Raw genomic sequence first — 21,913 nt, forward strand, 5'->3', positions numbered from 1 at the left:
ATAAAGTGGACGGGGGGATGGCCGCCGCGGTAGCTCAGTTGGTAGAGCATCGAACAATTCGAAGGTCGCAGGTTCGGTCCCTGCCCGCAGCAAGCTATCTTTTCGTCCACTTTTCTTTCTTCACACTTACCTTACATTTACTTCTAATAACATCCCCTATACTTTCCTTTGCATTATTGTCTGTTAGTGCTCATTAATATTTTCTGGCAAAAAGAGTTTCACACTCGCCGCCTTAGCTACGAGTGGCACTGGTAACGCTCTCAGGGCCTAAACGCACATAGATACCGCACAAAGTGGACGAGGGAGCGCCCTCTCTCGTAATCCTTTGGGGAATTGTGATGTGCGATTTATTTATTCAGTCTCGTTGGACATTCAGGCTCTGAATCCAGAAGCAAGGAAGGAGCCTTCCCTTAGTCAGATACACATGCTCCCGGCTGTGTTAGGAACCCGTACTTGCACGGGTCACCTTTCATATCACTATATGTGGAAGGCATTCATTTGCATTCGTCGTACAGACTGTGTAGTGTGTTCAAAAAAAAAAAGAAAGAAAGCAACACAGGTCACCACCAGGGGCTATACGAAACAAGGAAATTATTTCGATATATTCACAGAAAAGCGGGTAAGCTTTGTGACTGATCTTCTGCGAGCCAGAGGAGGGGGCTCACACTTTGACACGCTCAGTCATTTCTTGGACTTCATTTCCAGGTGCAGGGATCTGTCACCGTGCGTCTGGGATTACTTCGGCGATGTCGCATTGTCGCCGCCACTACGAAGATAACGATCGGCTCCAACGAGCAATCCGCCTGGAACTTCTTGGTGCAGTGATGTGGTCCAGGGTCTCGATGACACCGCAGTGACAGCAGGATGGTGAGAAGATGCGGTTATGGTACACGGCTCCTGACCCGAAGGTCGCGGGTTCGATCCCGACCGCGGCGGTCGCATATCGATGGAAGCGATAATGTTTTTTTTTTTTTTCGTTCCGTAAAAAAAGTCTACCTCTCCGTCCACGTTTCAGCGATGTCAGCGCTTTAGAAGATGATTTTGTGTTTTGGTTAAACGTGACTGCAATGATGACAAGCCCCGCAAGCCATGAAAGGTAAGGATATTTTTGCTGCACACAATCGATATGCAATGCTTTTCTGCTGCTCGCGGGTACTGTAACTGTTTTGCTAGCAGATCAGTTGGTAGAGAGAACAGTTTTGATTGTATAATACCTTGCTGCACGAGAGAAGCATGATTTTAAAGATCTTAACACCGTTGCTAGTTGGGCGAGTTGGAACATGTCACTCATAATGGTATTGAGTGCGAACACTAGACAAAAGACGAGCGAGAGGACAAGGACGCAGCGCATTCTTCCAACTAAAATTTATTCGAAAAGCGCACACATATATATGCTCAGAGGAAAAGAACCCAAGTAAAAAAAAAATTTCGGCAGATCCCACGTACCGTGGGAGTCCATGTTATGCGAAGCATGCGGTGGGAAGGCGACTGTGGCGTAATTTTTTTGCTGAGCGAAACGTTACGAAATGATGCTAAAGATTCGTATAAATTTTATACGCACGCATATATGCTGAAGAGCCGCATATGTGTTATAAACCAGTTGTTTACAGTTGGGTAACGCTGTCAACGGCAACGTGGGTATTACGAACCCCAGAAGCGGTGAGCTGATATGTAGTGCTTATACTTGTCTGTTATCGTGGAGAAAGCACGCACGTTTCACGAAACTGTGCGCATGTGTGTAAGGGGTTCCTAACAGTTCTTGAACAAGGTCATCACCACCGTGATCAGTGAGCACTAGACGCTGGTAAGGACTTGTTATCGGATCTGGTCGCGAACGCGGTGGCGAGGGGTCCATGTGTAGTGAAAGTATGAGTTATAGTACAGCTGTTAGAAATCGTGGATGCCTCGGTCATTTCGTCGACAAATTGTCTGTCTATAGAGCCGGCGACATGTCGGAATCTGAAGTCACCCATCGCGTTGGTGAGGTTTAGGCCGTTGAGGCTGGTAAGCCTGGATAGGGCCAGGGCTGGGCAGAGATACTCAGAAAAGTATTCCGGAATACAGATATCGAAATACATGAACTGGACGCCTAAAATACAGATACTGAGATACATTTCCTTTTAACGTAACGGGATATTTCGGAGATACTTTTGCAATAAGACGAAAAAAGTATTCCGGAATACAGTTACAGTGATACAGTTAATGGAATACTTTTTTTATTTGAAGGATGCTCATACTACGCAAAGACACTTATTAGTGCAGCATAATGTTGTAATTAAAGCTACAGTGCATCGAAACTTTCAGTTCATTTATTTATTTATTACAGTACCCTCAGCGCCATTAAGACATTGCAGGGGGGGGCTGGACAAAGTACATAATTAGCAATAATGACATAATTACAAGTATCAATTGCAAAAAAATACACTATTTCACAGCAACTGTAACAAGGATTGGACACCGAAATCGACATACTTGGCGAACAAACTAAGTTATGCTAGAAATAGCACACTTTATGCAAATCACTCGAATCGCTAATGAACACTAGTGAATTGAGAAAAAGTATGCATTTACTTTGCACATAAGATCTGCTTTGCTGAGAAGGTTACTGTGTGAGCATCTCAAATAGGCTGTCTTCTAACAGCGTCGGTTCAGCCTCAGCACAAGGCTCACTAAAGAAAAAAAGTCTGTCTACCGCTGAAGGCGAGCACAAATTCGTGTTATAGTGAATAAATATCGCCTTCATAGCCGGATTGCCCTGCAGCGTGGCGATATCTCTTCTCGGGTCATCTAGATACCGAAACGCTTCCGCCCTCACTTGGGTTGTTCTGACTGTTCAGAATCCGAAGTCTGTCCCCATCTTCGGAACCCTAAGCCGTCTGACCCTGTCGGTTTCAATGAAGCTGTCACCACCACCGACGCTACCAGGGGGGGGGGGAGCCTGCTACCACAAAAGACTGTTTCACGCATGTAATCAATTAGGAACGCACCCTGACATTGGAGAGGTGGCTGAAAGCGCTTCAAAGATTGCCATCTTCTAGTCCCTTCCGCAGCGACTACGGGAACTGCTTTTGGAAGTGCCGCCGCTTTGAGAACTGAATGCACGTGAAGCATTGCAAAGCCTGTTCCAAGGCGGTATCCGCGCGGGAGGTCGCGAAGTAATAGCTTGCCACCTGAAAAAAATTAGGCGTGCTGCACTGACCTTGAGAGACAGCGACTTTCGTCGGCAGAGGCCGACAACACTGCCCCCGCGATTCTGCCGTCTGCGGCGACGCGCGCTTTACCACATGGACCATTCTGTGCTTGAGCGGAAACCATCGCCGCCCTATCTGTCGGCGACCGGCGGCGCGCCTTTGCTTGTCTTGGCACGAAAAAGAATAAAACACTATTCCCCCATTGGAAACACACCTCAACTCATTTCCGACACAAAAAAAACAATGTAGCGAGATACCCGTGTCCAGCATAGTATCGCGATACAGGCGATACATCGTAAATATATTTCACTACTGAGATACAAATACATTTTTCAAATGTATCTCTATACAGAAATACAGGTACTCAAAAGTATCTCTGAAATACTATCGCGATACTCTTGTATCGCGATACTGCCCAGCCCTGGATAGGGCTACGTAGACGAACATCATTGGATGGCGCTTGTCGTATTCGTAGGCTACCTGGGCGTATGTGACCTACGTAGCCTAGTCAAAGCGGCTGTCAATCAATCTGTCATCATCCTCACTCAGCATGAGGCCATCGCCCAGCCTCGTAAGAAATGAAGAGAACACTGCGTCGTTCTGGCGGACTAAGTGCACTTTACGCTGCGATGATGTGAATATCATACGCAACATTCGTTAATGCATTCCTCCGGGGTCGAGCAATGCTTCAGTGTAGCTTGCTGAATACAAATGTAATGCTTATTAGACTGCTATAAAACCGGAGCCAACACTGGAATCACGGACGTTAATCTGATATGACGCCTGTATTGTAGGACTATACATATGTAGTGTTTATTGCTTTCTTGTAAAATTAGATACCCAGCACCACAACCACAACTGACGTTGCACCGACATTACGCCTGCATAGGCTGTTTTACCAAAGCAGTTTGTAGACCTGGCGTGGCTTTGTGGTAGAATACCTGATTGCCACTCAGAATGCTTGGGTTCGATTCCTGGTGTGATCCTAATTCTTATTCTTTCCATTCGTCGGGTCAACGTTGCCGATATGACCAATGTCTGTTCTCGCCGTTCCTGGGAAGATATAAACTATCAATCACCTGTGGCGCATACCCGTACACAGCGGCCGGTGGTAAACGGGTATGTGCCACACGTGTCTGGAGGATAAGGTTTGACGACGCACGCGACAGGATTCTCACGTTATTCATGTTCTTCTGTGGTTATTAAGGAAGGGAAAAAGGCACCTAATTTCTGTCTGCCTATAGGCGACACGGCGCACTGCCTTGTAGGGGTGGGGGTAAGGAGGGAATAAAAGAATAGTAGGAAAACAGAGAAAGAAGTGATAGGAGCACATCCACCCAACGAAGAGAGAAGAGGACAGGAAAGATGGGGAAACGGTCACGGGAGTTCAGGGACGGGTCCACGAAACACAGCTAGAGGCACGGTGCACAACATCGGCGAAGCGGCGGAGGCCCCGTCGATGAGCGGCGCACGGCATAGCGGGCGAGGAGTCCGTCACGGGGCGCCGGTCAGCGAGAAGTACGAGGAGTAATCCAGGACATCGCGGCCGGCACGTCCATCTTGCTTGAAATCCTGCGAGCGAATCCGTATTCATGTCATGACCACACAGTCATATTCGTCCAGGTCTCTTACCCTCCCATGCTAATTTTGGTCTACACCAAGTTAAGGACGCCATCACGAGAGCACCCAGACGTAGGCGGCTATATAGATAGATAGATAGATACGTAGATAGAAACGCTCAAAGTGCCAGAGGTTCGCTAAGAAATGCTTCGCATTTAATAAAATAAAGGAACCCGGAAAAAGTGTCACGCTAGGAAAAAAAAAAGATTGACGTCATTTCTAGGCGCGCCTGCGCGAGAGTTCAGTTCTCGGTATAATATTCGCAGGAATTACATGCGTAATCTTGCTATTTACGTTTGTCCTCAACGCTCGAGCTGGAGCAGCCGACCATGGTTTTGCAGGGCGATAATGCCGAACAATCAGAGGCCTGCGGCGGAGCGGTTCGCCGTCTGCTTGCCTCGAAACCGGAAAGCGGCAGCAGACGATGCATCCTAAGATCCCTCGCTCTTTTGCCGGTCACCTATTACACTTCAACAATGAATCGACTTAGATTAATAAATTCTACTCTGAGAACCCTAATGTCGTTAATTTCATTGTCATATGCCAATTAATAGGGGAGAGAATCAAGGTCAAAGTATCATTCGCGCCGAAATCTCTACGCGTGACGTCACGTATTTCGAACAGTATTTTTCCCCTTTTCGTGACATTAGTTCAATGAAATTTCCTGAAACTTGATATGTTATGTCTATGGCCCCCTCGCAGTAAAATGTACTTCATTTTTACCAATTAGCAACTACGTATGACCTAGTAGACGCTGTCAAAATCTGTGAATGAATGAATGAATGAAAAACTTTATTAATGCAAATGAATTCTCCCGGCGAAGGTGGAGCATTCAGTCCAGGGCCCCTGTCGCCTTTGCCATCTTTGCGCAAAATCTGTGAAGTTCCAGAGTTTGGTGCGGGAATTTCAAGGTAGAGTCGCCACCCACATTTTCTTTTCGTGCGTTTTCTCGCTTACCAAGCGTCGTCTCGCGGTATAAGAGTGGCGTTTTCGTTATTGTGAATTGCTAATTTGCTAATGCGCGAAAAAATCGTTTTAGATGCGAACACGGTGGTAGAATAAAACAGTTGGCCCATCGAGCGCCGCGAGCGCGTCGCCGTACTGCTCGAGTTGCTCGCGGACGCCGCTAGGTTCGCGACGAGTTTTTGGGCCGAAAGACGCGCATCGCAAGCTTTCGCAATACTGTCGCTGTGCTGTAAAAACCGGTTTCTCTAGCTAATTTCGTGGCTTTAAAACGTGTTTTTACAAGCTTGTAGTGGCTGTCTGCCAGCTTCGACCGCAAAACTAAGAGCGCCAGGCTTTACGAAGCTTAAAATTTTCTAATCGGCGCGGGTAATTCCGATATGTCTGTCACAGGGTGCCGATTGCAAGAGACGCGCGTGCATTTTAAATGCGAAGCATTTCTTAGCGAACTTCTGCGACTTTGAGCGTGTCTATCTATCTATCTATCTATCTATCTATCTATCTATCTATCTATCTATCTATCTAATCTATCTATCTATCTAGCCGCCTACGACTTTGTGCTCTCCTGGTCGCTTGGTTAATCGAATGTACACCAAAATTGGTATGGCGTAACATGACTGTATGACGAACATAAATGACAAGTCATAACATGAAAATCATGACACGCATGTCATGTACAGCATGACTTACGTGCCACGCTCATGGTGCGCTGGCGGCCGTTTCGCTAGCTTGATATACACCAAAATTGGTATCTTCCGATGTGACTGTGTGACGAACATAAATAACACGAGTTAACATGAAAATCATGACACGCATGTCATGTACAGCATGACTTACGTGCCACGCTCATGGTGCGCTGGCGGCCGTTTCGCTAGCTTGATCTACCCCGAAATCGGTATTGCGTGACATGACTGTGTGACGAACATAAATAACACACGAGCTAACATGAAAATCATGACATGCATGTCATGTACAGCATGACTTATGTGCCACGCTCATGGTGCGCTGGCGGCCGTTTCGCTAGCTTGATCTACCCCGAAATTGGTATTGCGTGACGCGACTGTGTGACGAACATAAATAACACACGAGTTAACATGAAAATCATGACACGCATGTCATGTACAGCATGACTTAGGTGCCACGCTCATGGTGCGCTGGCGGCCGTTTCGCTAGCTTTATATACACCAAAATGGGTATCTTGCGACGTGACTGTGTAACGAACATAAAGAACACTAGTTAACATGAAAATCATGACACGCATATGTCATGTACAGCATGGCTTACGTGTCACGCTCATGGTGCGCTGGCGGCCGTTTCGCTAGCTTAATGCACTAAAATTGGTATCTTACGGCGTGACTGTGTAACGAACATAAATAACACGAGTTAACATGAAAATCATAATATGCATGTCATGTACAGCATGACTTACGTGCCACGCTCATGGGGCGCTGGCGGCCGTTTCGCAAGCTTGATCTACCCCGAAATTGGTATCGCGCGACGTGACTTTGTGACGAACATAAAAAAGTCACAGTTTCGCCGCAACGGCGAAGCAATGATTGCGATAGCAATAAATTGTAATGTAACGCGAAGAACGGAAAGCAGCTCGAAATTGCCAGCGCATCGCTCGAGCCCAAAGGACGCACGAAAAGAACGCACACAGGACGAGCGCGAACTAATGCGTCACAGCTCGACACTTGAAGCGCACTGCTCAAACATAAAGCAGGACGCACGAAACAAACGAACAGGTACACACAAGACGAGCGCGAACTAATGGTCACAGTTGTTACTTATTTCTGTTTGAACAGCGCGCTCCTTTCGCAAACGCGGCCGCTGCAGCGAACGAAGCGAAGCACCCCACCGGCCGCCCCTTCTTTCCTTGAGATAAGCGCACGAAAGCGACGACGTCCTGTAGAGCGAACAGCAACGGCGTTCGCAGGGGCGGGGCGACGATCTTTAAAGCGCGCAACACGCGCGCACGTCGCGCCATCTATGTGGCCACTAAGAAAGCATGCTGAATTGCATGGTGTGTATAAATAGCTCGCCGTTAGCAGGCTGAGAGACGGTGCTGTCGTGTCCTAACGTCTAACGCGGCGGGCTGCAAAGCGAGAGGTCGCCCGTTCGATTCCGCGCGTCGGAAAAAATTTCTTAATTATTTTTCTTTGTGGCCTTTCTATATATATATATATATATATATATATATATATATATATATATATACATATATATGTATATATATATATATATATATATAATAGATATAGATATATATACGGTGAATGGCGGCGACGGGGACGGACATTTTCCAGCCGAGACTGTCCATATAATTGCTATCGCAATAAAACACGAGTTATTATGAAAATCATGTCACGCATGTCATGTACAGCATGACTTACGTGTCACGCTCATGGTGCGCTGGCGGCCGTTTTGCTAGCTTGATCTACCCCGATGTTGGTATTGCGCGACGTTACTGTGTGACGAACATAAATAATAGGAGTTAACATGAAAACCATGACACGCATATTCCTCAGCGACATATAAGACGATGTGTGCAGCTCTTTGCTGGCTGCTTCGCATTACATCGATTCCCACAATGCGTGGGATCTGCCGGATTTTTTTTTCTTTTTTCGAAAGCGTGAAAATACCTACCGGCGAGTGTACAGAGTAAAACAAAAGCATGTGGTTTTCACGTTATTGTATGTATGTCGGAGGACTGTAGCCGGCGGTCTTTCCGTGGAATTGCATTTCTCCACAACTGCAGTCGCTTTTCGTCTTTCGGCGCGGAGAAAAGACACAGCTTTTCTTTGCACGCTTGGTAACCAGATTTGCAATTTGGAGCGAAGCATTTTCGTCCCATGGTGGCTGCCGCATCAGCGGCACTGTTGGAGCAACCATGGTTTCAGCCGTGGTTCCAGCTTACAAAGTGAGCGGAAACACCGATGCGGTCGCGCGCGTTGGTTTGACAGAGCGCAACAAACGCGACGCATCAGAGCGGATCTCAAGCCGTGGGATCACCTAATCACGACCACTGTCTGGCCGTGATCATGACTCGAAGGCCGATTGCGACATTGCGACGCTGGTTGCGTCACATAGGAACGCTCTTGCTCTTCGGAGTTCGGACGCTTGCACCTACGGACGCCTATGCATTTATCGAAGGTGTCCAAGCAGAAAGGAAAAGACGCCGCGGCAACGCTGGTTGCGTTGCGTGCTTAGTGGCGCGCCCGTTCTAAGCGACGGCAACTCTTCATTGTTGTTCAAGGCCTCTCTGGTGTAATAAATACATCGCGGATCTCTGTCTCAAAAGTTAAAGATGTAAAATAGCACTTTAAATGCTCGCAACGCACGCTGGCATTATGCTTTCAAGTGCGGCGGAGCGGAGATATCGGCCCAGAGTACCCCTGCTGCCACTTAGCAGAAAAGCGGCGGCAACTCGAGCACCTACGTGACACGCGCGGCGGATTGGCGAAGCGGCGCGTCGGGCCACCTGTTGTTATTCTACCACCGTGGATGCGAAGCATCTTTTTGCTCGGGTCTATGTCCCGCGACGTCGGCGTCCGCACTCACACTACGCATGCGCAACTCTCCTCCTTCCCTCTCCAACAACTGCGCGTTACTCTCTCCACCTCTGTCCCAGCACCTGCTTGCGCTTCTCCTGCGTTCTCGCTTCTGCTCTCGCGGCGCATGCGCTACTCTCCTCCTCTAGTCTCCTCTCCTTCAAGTGGTAGAGCGCTGCGCGCGTTCAGTCCAGCGCTTGCTTCGGTTGACTCCTCTGAAATGCGGGCTCGACATGCCGAAATTCTCTCCTGCGCAACGCCACGATGAGCGCATGCGCGTCTTCTCTCTCCTCTCCTACGCTGCCCTCCTGTCGCGCGCCTGTCGACCGCGTTCCCCGCTCGCCCTGTGAGAATTAACGGCCAGGCTAGAGGGAAGACACGACGCGCTTAGTGTTCCTCTTCGCGTTCCACGACGCCAGGTCGGTAGCATGCCCAACGAACGCAAACGGAACGCGATCGTGCAAGTGCTCCGGCTTCGCATCGCCTCATGGTCTCCTTTAGCGGGAGATGGTGTAATTTTTTTGTATGCTGACGAGATCGGCAGCAACACCGGCGTTCGCCGCAGATTGTCTTTTGCGCTCGCGAAGAAACGCGACGTGCGTTTCTCGCTCGCGAACAATGCGGCATACGTTTATCAGTCACAAAAAACGTGACATGCTTTTCCCGCTCGCAAAAACCGCGACATACCTACCGTAAAATTTCGAGCAAGCAACCCCCACCCCACCCCCCAACGTCGAAATTGCCGGCAAAGGGGCGGGGGCGCTATCTCGAAACTTTATTTAGGCCCAGGATTTTTGTAGCTTTTAATCGCTTTCAAAACCATCGAAAGACTCCTCCGAGTCAGCTGGAAAAAACACATACCTGCCAACTCTCCCGAATTGTCCGGGAGACTCCCGAATTTGGACCTAATCTCCCGATTGTACGAATGTCATGTTGAATCTCCCGAAAAGTGGCCACCAAAGCAGAGGCGGGTTTTTTTTTTCTCTTTTTTTAAAATCATGCGCGTACGTCAGCCTTTCCTGCTGTGGCGGTGCTGCGGAAAAGCACTCGCCACCACACTTCTATTTCACTGTAACCATATCGTAGAGTACCGCTGAGTACATTCTAGGCACTGTGCATCTGGGCGAAGGCTGGCCGGCTGGCCGTGAGAAGCGCTCGCCACCGTACCGAAAGAAGGCGAGGGAAAAGGTACAGTCTCAACGGAAAAAAATTGCCAGAAGTGCACAGCGGCCGGAGCCGCGGCGCTGCACGAGCGCTCCGATAACGAGACTGTCGAGCACATTCCATTTTCCAAAGGAGGGGTGGCGGCAGACCGGCGGTAAGTAAGCGGCCCCCATTTTGCTTTGCACTCTCGATATCGGCGTGCTTGGGAGAAACAGCGCCGCGTGTCGCAATCTTGCCGCTCCGGCCACCGTTCAGTTCATTTGCGGCAATCGTTTCCGTTAAGCCTAGCCAGAACTTTTGCGTCTCCATCTTGGCCCCCGCATTTTGTACGCTACACCGACTGCCGTGGGGGTCGCGTGTTTCCAGAGTTCAGTTAGAAGGTCGATGACGGCGTTATAATCAAAGTACTTGCAAATGTTTCTGGACTCATACACAGCTGGGTTTCCGTGCTTTGTGACTTCGCGGAGAGGTGACAAGTACGGATTCTGTACCACGTGCGCCTGTGAACTGCCTTGGTGCCTTCACAAGTAAAGAAGTTTGGTTCAAGCAGCTCAAAACAAACATCCTTATTCCTTTCTGATGTCAGTCTCCAGTCTCAGTAATTTCCGCTACGCAAACCCCCCCCCCCCCCCCCCCCCCCGCTGCGGTCTCCCGACTTTTCATGCTGTGAGGTTGGCAGGTATGAAAACAGGTCGCAGCATTCCGCTTGAAGTCCACCGCGGTCTTCTGGCACCACAGCTCCAACATCGGCTAGTCCGCTGTGCAGGTCGCCGTCCTCCGAGCCATCGAGCGCGTTACTAATGCCGCATTCCTTGAAGGACCGTGCCACTGTCTCCTCAAGTACAGTGGCCCACGCCTCGGCAACAGGATCGAGCACGTGTTGCCGCGACGACTTCTTCAAGTTTCCTTTCGGTGTTCGCGCTTCCTCAAGCATATACTGCTCCCACAAACGCCGCAAGGTGGACTTGAACGGCTTATTCCAAAACACGTCAGCGGGCTGCAGGACGCTCGCGCACCCCGCAGGCATGTAAAGCACGTCGGTGTCGTACTCATCGAAAGCATTTGTGGCGGCTTGTGTCTTATGGATGGGCGCCTGGTCCAACACTAGAAAGCGTCGCACGTCGTCGACGTTTGGGCCCCAGACTCTCGATAGCCATTCTTGCATTTTCTCTGATCTCATCCAACCGTTTTTCGTGGCGGTGAGACGAACATTTGCTACGAATGGGAAAAAAAGTCAGCGTCGTGATAAAAAGAACTAGGCGACAATGTGACCCCTCGCCCCCATCAAAAAAATAAAATTATTCTCGCCTGGTATGCGAAGGCTCGCAAAGGCTCTGGCTGGAATTTTTCCGCTTTGCTCCTTGAGATAATGAAGGCCGCGGGAGCTTGTGGCCGGTGGCGCAAGCAGCTAGGCAAACCGTGAAGCCTCGCCGGGCACATCCAGTGTTCGCAATCCGTATGGTGCTTTCGCCGACCACGTTGTTCGTCCTGTTGGCGGGGTTGTCTATTCGCACCATCGTCTGATCCATGTTGGCCATGTTATATAAGGTGTAGCCGTTGCGCCTTCGCAGCGAGTTCGCGGAAGACCGAAAGGCACTTGCTGCTTCAGAAAGTTTCTTTAGTGTCCCTATACTATTGGAAGCCAGCGATATCAGTTTTCTTTATTGCAGTATCTTCCAGACATACTCATTGTTTCTTTGTTGTTGCGGCCTCTTGAAGTGGTACTTGAGCTGGCCAGTGCGTGCAGCTCGCAGCGCTTCCTCTTGCTCGAATGTACTATCGTCCATTCCTTTCAATATATCCCACAAAATTTCCTGATTAACGTTGTCGTACGTACGACCCAGTGATGTCTAGAAAAGCCACGTACAAGGGCCTATTTTCTATTTCAGATATTTCTATACACTGAGTGAGAACAAACAGGTTATTGTCTAACCGCCTGTCGACTCGAAATCCATTCTGAAGTTTTCCCAAAATATTGTTATGTTCTGCCCACGTTTCTATTTTCATTTTTACTGCTTGCATCACGAACCTGTGTCCGATGTAATGGTCAGTGGTCTATACGAGCGAATGTTATCCGTTTCTCCCTTGCCTTTATAGATTAGGTTCATTCTACTTTTTCGCCAACTTTCCGGTATTTGCCTGTCCTGTAAGCATTTTCCCACGGCAGTGTTTCTTTACGTGTTATGTCCTAGTTCGTTAATCTAAACCCGCGGTAGAGCGCTTTGGAATTTTTCCTTCGGCCTTTTTCCAGTTGAAATTCTCAAGTACTAGCTCTTCCTCGGTTGCTCTCTCCGCCACACTTTTACTCACTGGGGATATCCCCTGAACGCTCTTTTTAAAAACGAGCGCCACGGTCCGTGGTTCTCAGTCCGACGCGCCGTCTCTCGGCACGCGGAAAACGAGGACTTAATCCGCCTCTCCCCAACAAGCGCTCCCTCCGCGTCGTTCGCTCAGCTAAAGTATTTCTTGCACCGTAGTGTAGAACTTGTGCATCTTAGCAAGCGCAACAGAACAAACACGGAAGAAACAGACGCGTAAGCAAGACGGGCGCTAGGAGGTGTTCTCTGCTAGCGCCCAGATGCACAAGTTCCACGTTTTTCAGTTGGCAACATTTATGGCAGCGCCCACGGCGTCGAGGTTTGTGTTTGGTTGGTGATGTAGTTCGCACAGTTCGGTAGCGGTGCACCTTTTCAACGGTCTTTGTGAGCTCGATCGTGTGTTGAGACTTCAAAGAATGGATGTACTAAAAGCAGAGATTGAGCGCAAGCGTAAAGAGCTGGAAAACAGGCAACTTGTCGTGAGTACTCGGCTGTCCGCTTCTGTCCAAAGGCTGCCAGAATCATCCGCTGCTGTGTAGTTCGTTGTAATGCGAATATTGTGGCTTGTAATAGTTGCAGGCACTGTTGCTGCCTTTGGCAGTGCTTACGGATTACGTAACAGCGCTGTCAATTAAATGGCATAATCGCTCGTGCGTGATGCGGTGAAGCTGCATTACGCTACGCTACAACTTCGCGCACTGTTAGAGCTAAAGCATGTTTGCTTTGACAGGGACCGCAGAGGAAGTTCTTCAAGCGGGAAGAGCTGATCAAGCAGACAACCGAAGAGTACGAGCAGCGTCGTCGAGCCAAGCACCAAGACGAAGATGACGACGAGGTGTGTGACATTCGGAAACTAAATTCTCAGCAATCAAAAGCTATTATTATTGCGGATGCTTTATCTGTTTGTACACATTTAACGTCCGCAAAGCAGTCTCCTCTTCTCAGGATATTTTGGTATCTTGTACCGCGTAGCCTATCAGAAGTTCGGTTTCTTTGGGTCCCCGGGCATGCTGGAATTGCACTAAATGAAACCGCTGACTCGCTCGCTTCGGCATCGTTAAATTTCCCGGTGGTACTAGTAGCTCCACAGTTTTCTTTTATTACTGCTGAACGATTCAAACGCCTATTAATCTTAAAAATCAACGAAACATCGCTCCTACAATCTGAAGAATTTCGGCACTTGCAATTCACATGGAACACCGCAAACTGCCTTTCCCGTCAATGTGAGGTGACCCTAACAAGCTTTCGCTGTAGAGTTCCTCGGTTAAATTATTATCTCCACAAATCACGATTTTCATTAACTAACCTATGTGCAGTTTGTAATGAACCGGAAACAATAGATCACTTTCTTCTCACATGCCGCCGTTTCGCCTCACTGCGCCGAATAATTCTTGAGAGACCGATTGGCATGCTCGGATTGGCAGTTGATACACCCACCCTTTTATCGTTTGGAGCCAGTCAGTTGGGTGCGGGCCGCTGTGTTATTCTGTCAACGCTACATAGATTCATTCAGGCAACCGGAAGGATACGCTGCTAGTGGTACCGCCAGTTACACCCAATTCTTTGACCCCCTTCTTTATTTTTGCTAATTTGTTTATATATTATGGTTTATCGAAAGCTTCTGCCCCTTTCACTTTTTTTTTTAAGGAATGTTATTATAGTTCTTATCTAATTTCTCTCTTTTTTTTATTTTTTAGCAAGCGTTGTGTAAACCATTTACATTATAAAGTACAGTGTGGCCAATCCCCCTTGTGGGTATGAGCCAAGACCTAGGCGACAAGACAAGACAAGATATCCGCGGTTCACTCCTCGCAGCTTCCTACGCATAGTGCTGAAGGCCCAGGCATTTGCATCTCCCTATAGGGGGTATGCACCTGACGTCATCCGCAAGGAGCGCTAGCGTCGTTCCAGGATGCCGCCATTTTGGCGGTCTCGGTGGTTCGATGCGCTCACGGTGGCACTGTGGAACTATCTGTTTTTTCGCTTTTCTTGGTGCACCTGTGGCCTGCAATGGATTTAAGCGCATACGCACGTGGGTTAGATAAACCTGCGCGATTTCGCTACCTGGAGAAAGGTCGTCTGTGCGGCGGCGTAGACCCACTCGAACTCGGAAGACGCTGAACTTCAATCCGATGTTGCCCTGCTGCCACGGATCGACTTCACCGACATAAAGGACTACCTTGTTCATGAGACAAGTTTTGTGTCGCGTGAGCAACGAAAGCTTATAAATCCATGCACGGTCACAACTATCTCATCAGCGGATGGGTTCAGCAGCCGGGTGTCAAGGTTCTCCAAGACAGCACGATAGTTGTAGTTGGAAAGGTAAACAGACTTCCCTCATCCACTTGTAATCGCGTTTATTGTGCCGTGCGAGCGCTCTGCCGATACTGTAAACCCAGTAACGGGATGTAATGGCAGGGAAGAGATCACAGCAATTGCTGCAGTGCTGTTTTCAAATGGTTTTTGCTTCTCAACAACCGCTGCGTGCGGTGCTAGTGTGTAGTCGATTTATCGCAGCTTTTTAGTGCAGGCGTCGAAGTTCTGCCGTACAGCACAATCGCTGTTGTCAGAAAAGGAAGCCGGCTTCCCCGTTTATTTCTAATCGCGTTTGTTCTATCGTGCTAGCGCCGTGTGAAACCCGTAAACACGGTAACGGGACGTCAGGGCAGGAAGGGATTACGGCACTTGCCAGTGGCTGTTTCTAAATGGTTTTCGCATTTCAACAACCGCTGATCGCCTTGCTCGTGTGTAGCTGAGTTATCGCAAGCGTTAAGCGACAGTTCTAGCTAGGGCGACGCGCAGCTTCCTGAAGGATTAAGTATGATCTAACTCCATTCCGCGTTAAACGCGATCGCCAGAATTTAAGAATCCGCGTTGCGTCGATCACTTACGTCGTGCAAATCAGCGTTGACGTTGCTTTATTCAGACATTTCTTAGTGTTCCAACTTTGCAGCTACGATAGCTTTCTAATTTATTTCAAATGTTTAGGTCACATCACTGAGGTTGTCTGTTTGTACTCCCAGGTTTGTCATTCAGTCAGTTAATGAAAAGCTCCTTACGCCGTGGCTTCTCATCAAAGAAGACGGTGAGGCACAAGCTGCTCACTGCACCTGCAAAGCTGGCCTTTGGTATGAAAAAGAAACCTACAGAGGCAGCATTCTGATCCACGGGCTTCTTTTTCGCGTGGTTGTTACAACCAAACACGGCGCAGTTCACCATTGTCGCAGCTGGCTGACGTGCAACCACGGCACGTACCGTCTCTCCGCACACGCAAATAAATTCGTTCAAAGATTTTCATGTAATAAATACGCACGCGCACGAGACACTGCTGTGCGTGGGCTAAGCAGAACGCATACAGAACGTAGCCTGATACTGCCGGTACTGCTACCTGCTACTGCGCTCACGAACGGCCGGACCGCCAAAATGGCGTCGCTGCCCGGCGATGCTGTCGCCACCTCGCGGATCAAGGTACAGTGCATACCCCCTATACAATCACTGCACCTGCTCGTTCTTGCTTACCCTGTGTTTTCTGTTAGTTTTGAGAAATCCTTAAGCTAAACAAGATAGTGGTGCACTTGTGTACATAAAGATTTTTAGAGACATACAAATAGTACAAATATAGTTTCATCTTTCATATCATCTCACGTTCCTTTTTTCAAGTTCTGACATCGGTAAAGACACAGATTGTACTGTGCATGTTTTTTGTTTTGTTTTTTTTTTTGTGTGTGTGTGTGTGTGTGTGTGTGTGTGTGTGTGTGTGTGTTTATATAACATGAACAAATATTGCTTGTTGTTCATCTGAATGTACCTTTCTTTAAATGCTTCTCAGAAATCGAGGGTCAGCTGATTAAATTGTGAGGTATCACATAAGTGTTGAGCCCCTCTACGTCAACGTGTGCACTCACAAGACAGTCTGCATGTTTGAGAAACTTGCTTAGTAAACTACTGCCTTAATACCGTGACGGATCTGATGCAAAAGTTACATGCACTCGACAAACAGGCAGGCTTGAACAAGCACCATGTTCATGTTCGTGTATCAAACGTGTGCCCCTAATTTTTGGATATGCTCTACCATGGCTGTGTGTTCATCTTTGGATTACTCATACCTCTATCGCTTTCTAATTTTGTTTTGTTGTCTGGGTATGCATGTGTTTTTGTGCGTTTTCTGTTAGCATTGGATGGGAGATTCTCTGCTCCGATAACCAGTTCTGTTTGCACTTCCATATTTCTCCAGTCCTGCATGCCTCTTCTAGGACTTGCTTCAGGAAAACAGCCTTGTAATTCTGTATTTAAAAAAAGGCTTTTGAATGCCACCTTTGATCAATCACAACCTTGTGAAGCCAACAGATAATGAAGCCAAAGAAACCATAGGTGGTGTAATATGTATTTTTTAATGAATTGTATCAGTTGTGATATAAATGGAACATGAGTTAAAGTGGAAAAACAACTTAATGATAGGGGAACCAAACCCACAACCTTCGCGTTAGACATGATTCTCAACCAACAAAGCTATGGTGGTGATCTTTGCCCCTTACACTTCTTTGGCTTTTTCATGCGAAGCTTGTTGTAAGTCACAGATTTCAGGGGTGGTGTATGCAAAAAACTCGGCACCGGCGAGCGTACAGCTATGCAGCCCTCAAAGGTGCACTGGCCACATGCTTAGTTGTGTACACTGTTTTAGAATCATTGGTGCTCTCTTGATCGTGGGCTTGTCAGCGATCAGCCGTTTTGGATCTGACGTTTTATCAAGGTAACTTCTCACTTCACATTTAATTGTTACCTGGATATGAATGCATGACTGTCGTCGTTGCCTGTAGCAACTGAAGTGTTGCACTTCTAAGCACATGGATGAAGGTCCCATTCCTGTCGTGGAGGAAGGGAACACTTTGGAGGAAGCACTGCACCATATGATAAAAAGAAAGAAAGAAAGAAAAGTAGTACACCAGGAACACGCATGCCAAGCTTCCTGATAGGGCAAGGGCTTCTGCATTTTTTCTGTATGTGTAACCCTGATAATGTGAGCCAGCGCCGCTTGTAGCAGTGGCTGCAAAGTTGGGGCATTCTTCTGGCTAGACAGCATTGTGTCGCACACAATCTTTACACGTAATGTTCCTATGGATCCTAACTGGCAGCAAGTTGTTTTCTCGTACGCTTTCATTCCCCTTGAACTCACATTGACTGCAACTAATTTAAAGGCTTGAAATGATGCCCTCTGTAAACTTGTGCTCCTAAACATTTGTAATTGTCCTTCTGATGAAGAAGTGACTTGCACTGTACATAAGTGCGCGTAAGACTCTCTTTGGTCTCTTTTTTTGTTTTGCTGTGTATTGCACTACTTTTTATTTAATTGTGATACCGTCATGTGTGATCAGTTGCTTTCAATTACTTGTCACTTTTGCCTTCAATATAGGGGCTGTGGCTCAGTTAAGCTGTTTAGGGCAGCTTTTGCTGCAGTTCTGTCCTTGTATTTCTTAAAGGAGTACTGACACGATTTTGAAGTGCAGCAAAACGGACGTTTTTGGTTTCCTTGGCATGTAATGTTAACGCTCTCCCCACACCGCATCCGGGAAACACGTATAAATATTTAAGTTTGATTTTGAAGTTTTCATCTACCAGCATCTGCAAGGCAGCTTCACCGCATGGAGAGCCCTATGATGTTTCAAGTCAGCTCACTTGGTTTGCGAAGTCTGGGTTCTGCATGCAGCCTAAATCACAGAAATCGCTGTCGGAGGCACTGGACGACAGTTCACTCACCATGAACCACGTTCGACTGAGAGCAAAGGACAGCAGGTGCATATTTCGTGGGTTGCAGTCTGCCCGTGACGTCACGGACAGACTTGACACGTCACTATGAAGCCGCCCTCTCGAAACCGAAACCGAAACTGCTGGTTGAAAGAAGCGGTATTAAAAATATATGCAATGCATCCCCAGGCACCACGACACTCTTTTTAGGGTTCTCGACACCCGTGCTTTTATTTAGAGCAACAACCCCAAAAATTTTAAAATTCATGTCAGTACTCCTTTAAGGCAGAAGTAAACTTGTCATTACTATTATTATTATTATTAGTAGTAGTAGTAGTAGTAGTAGTAGTAGTACTAGTAGTAGTAGTAGTAGTAGCAGTAGCAGTAGTAGTAGTAGTGGTAGTAGCAGTAGTAGTAGTAGTAGTAGTAGTAGTAGTAGTAGTAGTAGTAGTATACTGTCCTTGGCTTCATTGTCTGTTGGCTTGGTATAGTTGTGTCTAACAAAAAATAAGCCCTTCAGTCCACACCCCTTCTTTTATTTATGTCTGTACAGTACAGTAGGCAGTTAGGTTATTAGGGGTGAATGGTATTAAAACATTCCAATACAATCGGTCTCCGTGGACTAGGAAAGAGCGAAGATGTAGACAACACGAATGCATTTCATTGTCTGCAGCTCATTTTCCTCCTCCTCCACTCATGGCACTAGATTGTTTTCCCGAGTTGAAATACCAACGTGCCCAATGTACATCAGAGTGACACAAAGACAAAAGATTGCTAACAATATTCGAGTGTCTGTTCTCACCACTGCCCTCTTGTGCCAATGCAGTCGTCATCGTCGCTGTCAGTGGCCAGCCTCCTCAAGAAGAAGCAGGAAGATGAACGTGTACTTCCGAGGAAAGAGGTATGCTCTGGACAGATTTGCACCGCTGGTTATTTGTATTTCATGGCATAATAAACTTCATGGAGTACTGACACAAAATTTTAAGGCGAGATGACTTGTGGGATAGACTTGTGTGAACATACATGCATCATCTACAAAATATCAACAGCTAATACAGCTTAGAACATGTTTAAAATCATTTTATTAAAGTGTATGTTGTGTGACTGCATGAAAAACTCCCCACCTCACGACATCGACACCAACTTGTTTTTAATGTAAGCAACCAACTACCATCTTCATCGCAAGTTTGTTTTGGCCGCATGCTCCTTAAGAGCGTTTTCTCCTAGCAGACCTTTTCAACGGAAAGAGTGAGCACCTCCTTTATGGACTCGCAGGAGAGTACAAAGGCCAATGTCCTTGCCTCTGCAGTACATTTTTGGGGGCCACGCATATTTACAACATCCCAGGGGGCATCGTAGCAGCACCCAGGGAGCCTTCGTTGAAAACAGTTGTCAACATGGTGCTCATGTGCACGCCGTTTTGTGTAGTCACGTAGTCAGCTGTGCTTACGTGAAAAACCTGGCTGGGTCCCACCTCACTCAGCGTTCTTTGATACCAAAACTACAGCTCAACGCTATAAAACCGTCACCAAATAATTTAACTGTTGTGTACTCGAGCAAGCGAGGAGCGAGGTGATGGGACATTTTTTTGTCAGTGCAAACTGCACAGGACAAGGCACTTGTACTGTCACATTATTGTAATATCTTGTTCTTTTTAAAGTTGGTTATGAATGCCGTCAATTAACCGATCAGTGCACTTTAGGGATTTCATTTACACTTTCAATAAGCTCGTTTTGTTAGCTACTGATGGCAAAAGTATCAGTCGCAGGTTCGGTCCCTGCTGGTGGCAAGTCATCTTTTTGTCTGCTTTAGTTTCTTCATATTTACATCATAATTGGTACAAATAACATCCCCTATACTTTCCTTGGCTTTCTTGTCTGTTAGTTTTAATTCATGTTAATTACTATTTTTTAAACATTGTGAAGGGCACTACACTGAAACGGAACTTTTCATCCATTTTGATCCAAGTCAATTAAGCAGTGAAAAACCAAATTCACCTAGCATGGTGCTTTTCTTGTTCTAGTAGCTGCTTCACTTTCTGTGCTAGTTGATACAAACATGAACCAGCAAGCTGAGCTCATTGCTACGCATTAATGCAGTAATAATTAACAGGTTGTTCTCTTTGAACATGGTTGCTGGTCAAGAAATTTTGTTTAGTACTGCCATCTTGTTTGACTTGTTTTACCGAATTTTTCACACAAGTATGAACTACTTTGGGAAAGTTGACAACAGTGCTCAGTCTTAATGGCTGTGAATGATTGCGTCTGGAAATTTCTAGCTCATAGTGCACTTATCTTTACAAAGTGTATTCCACGCCTTGCAGTGTATGATGACAGTAATAACTTACAGTGTGTTCCTGTTTACTAACTGCATGTACTGCATCCTTTACTTTGTAATCTATGACAGTGGTGTGCTCTCTGAAAAATGCATGTACCAACAACATCGCCACTGAGGGTTAATCTGAAGCTATTCCTTCACGTAGAAACCAGGGAGTTGCCAGACCACGTATATTTGTTCTGTAATAGCACCATTGTGTTTTGGGTGGAACTGTGAAGAAGATGATGGCAACAACGAGTGGTGTAATTGTGGGAGAACTTGTGATGCTTGCGGTGTCCTTCTGCAATTATTGCCAGTAATTAAACCTTCTTTCACTTAATTAATGTTGTTGATGAATGTGCAATTCAGTGAAAGGGACTGTATTCAAAGAGCAAGGGAGGGGGAAACCTTGAGTGAAATACTCTCACGTGGTTGTGACGGCGAAGGATACAAAAGTCAAACTGGTAAGGATAAAACCTGTTTGTTGGGCCCAGCAAAAGAAAGACTCAAAGTGCAAGTAACACTTGCTGCACTGTGATAACGGCAAGCAAAGACGTTGGTTGTCTATAATGTGATCCTTGACGGAATGCGTCATCTTTTATAGATGAGTGGTGGATCATTCCAGCATTATCGCAGGTGCTTGCGTTACCTGTCGAATAATCTCGACTACCTGTGGTGTGCACACACAGCCTTATCGTAATCATCTAAAACAATCTGGAAGTTTCCCAGATATTGCAGCACGGCCTGCGCCAAGCGATGGTAAGAGTATTTTTGTGGGTGAAACTGGATCTTGTAAAATAAAGAACTAACCACACATGGCAATGCTCTGCAAAAAATGGAATAAACAGCACTCGATGGTTTTCATTGCATTTTTATGTAAAATGAAGCCACAACTTCGCCAGCAATGCATGCTCGTGCTTGAGGACCTCTGGCTGCCTTCAAATTTTTATTAATGAGGCACTGATAGCACAGGTTTAGAATACTAGGCCCGTTAGTCTTTTGTAGCTGTGGTAACATGACAAAGAAAGGCTGTGTCGCTTTCCCCTTT

General features: G+C 47.0%; 1 protein-coding gene across 1 annotated transcript in view; it reads left to right on the forward strand.

The window, feature by feature from the left end:
* The first annotated feature begins 13,074 nt into the window (after positions 1–13,074).
* The window catches only part of LOC119372275 (pre-mRNA-splicing factor 18), a 36,997-nt gene continuing 28,158 nt past the window's right edge, over positions 13,075–21,913 (forward strand). Inside the window, exons 1-3 of the mRNA XM_037642751.2 lie at positions 13,075–13,286; positions 13,538–13,642; positions 19,376–19,450. Of these exons, the coding sequence (XP_037498679.1) occupies positions 13,224–13,286; positions 13,538–13,642; positions 19,376–19,450 (243 nt within the window). The 5' untranslated portion in view covers positions 13,075–13,223. The remainder of the gene's footprint in view (positions 13,287–13,537; positions 13,643–19,375; positions 19,451–21,913) is intronic.

This window comes from Rhipicephalus sanguineus, chromosome 10 (assembly GCF_013339695.2).
Source record: "Rhipicephalus sanguineus isolate Rsan-2018 chromosome 10, BIME_Rsan_1.4, whole genome shotgun sequence".
Taxonomy (NCBI): domain Eukaryota; kingdom Metazoa; phylum Arthropoda; class Arachnida; order Ixodida; family Ixodidae; genus Rhipicephalus; species Rhipicephalus sanguineus.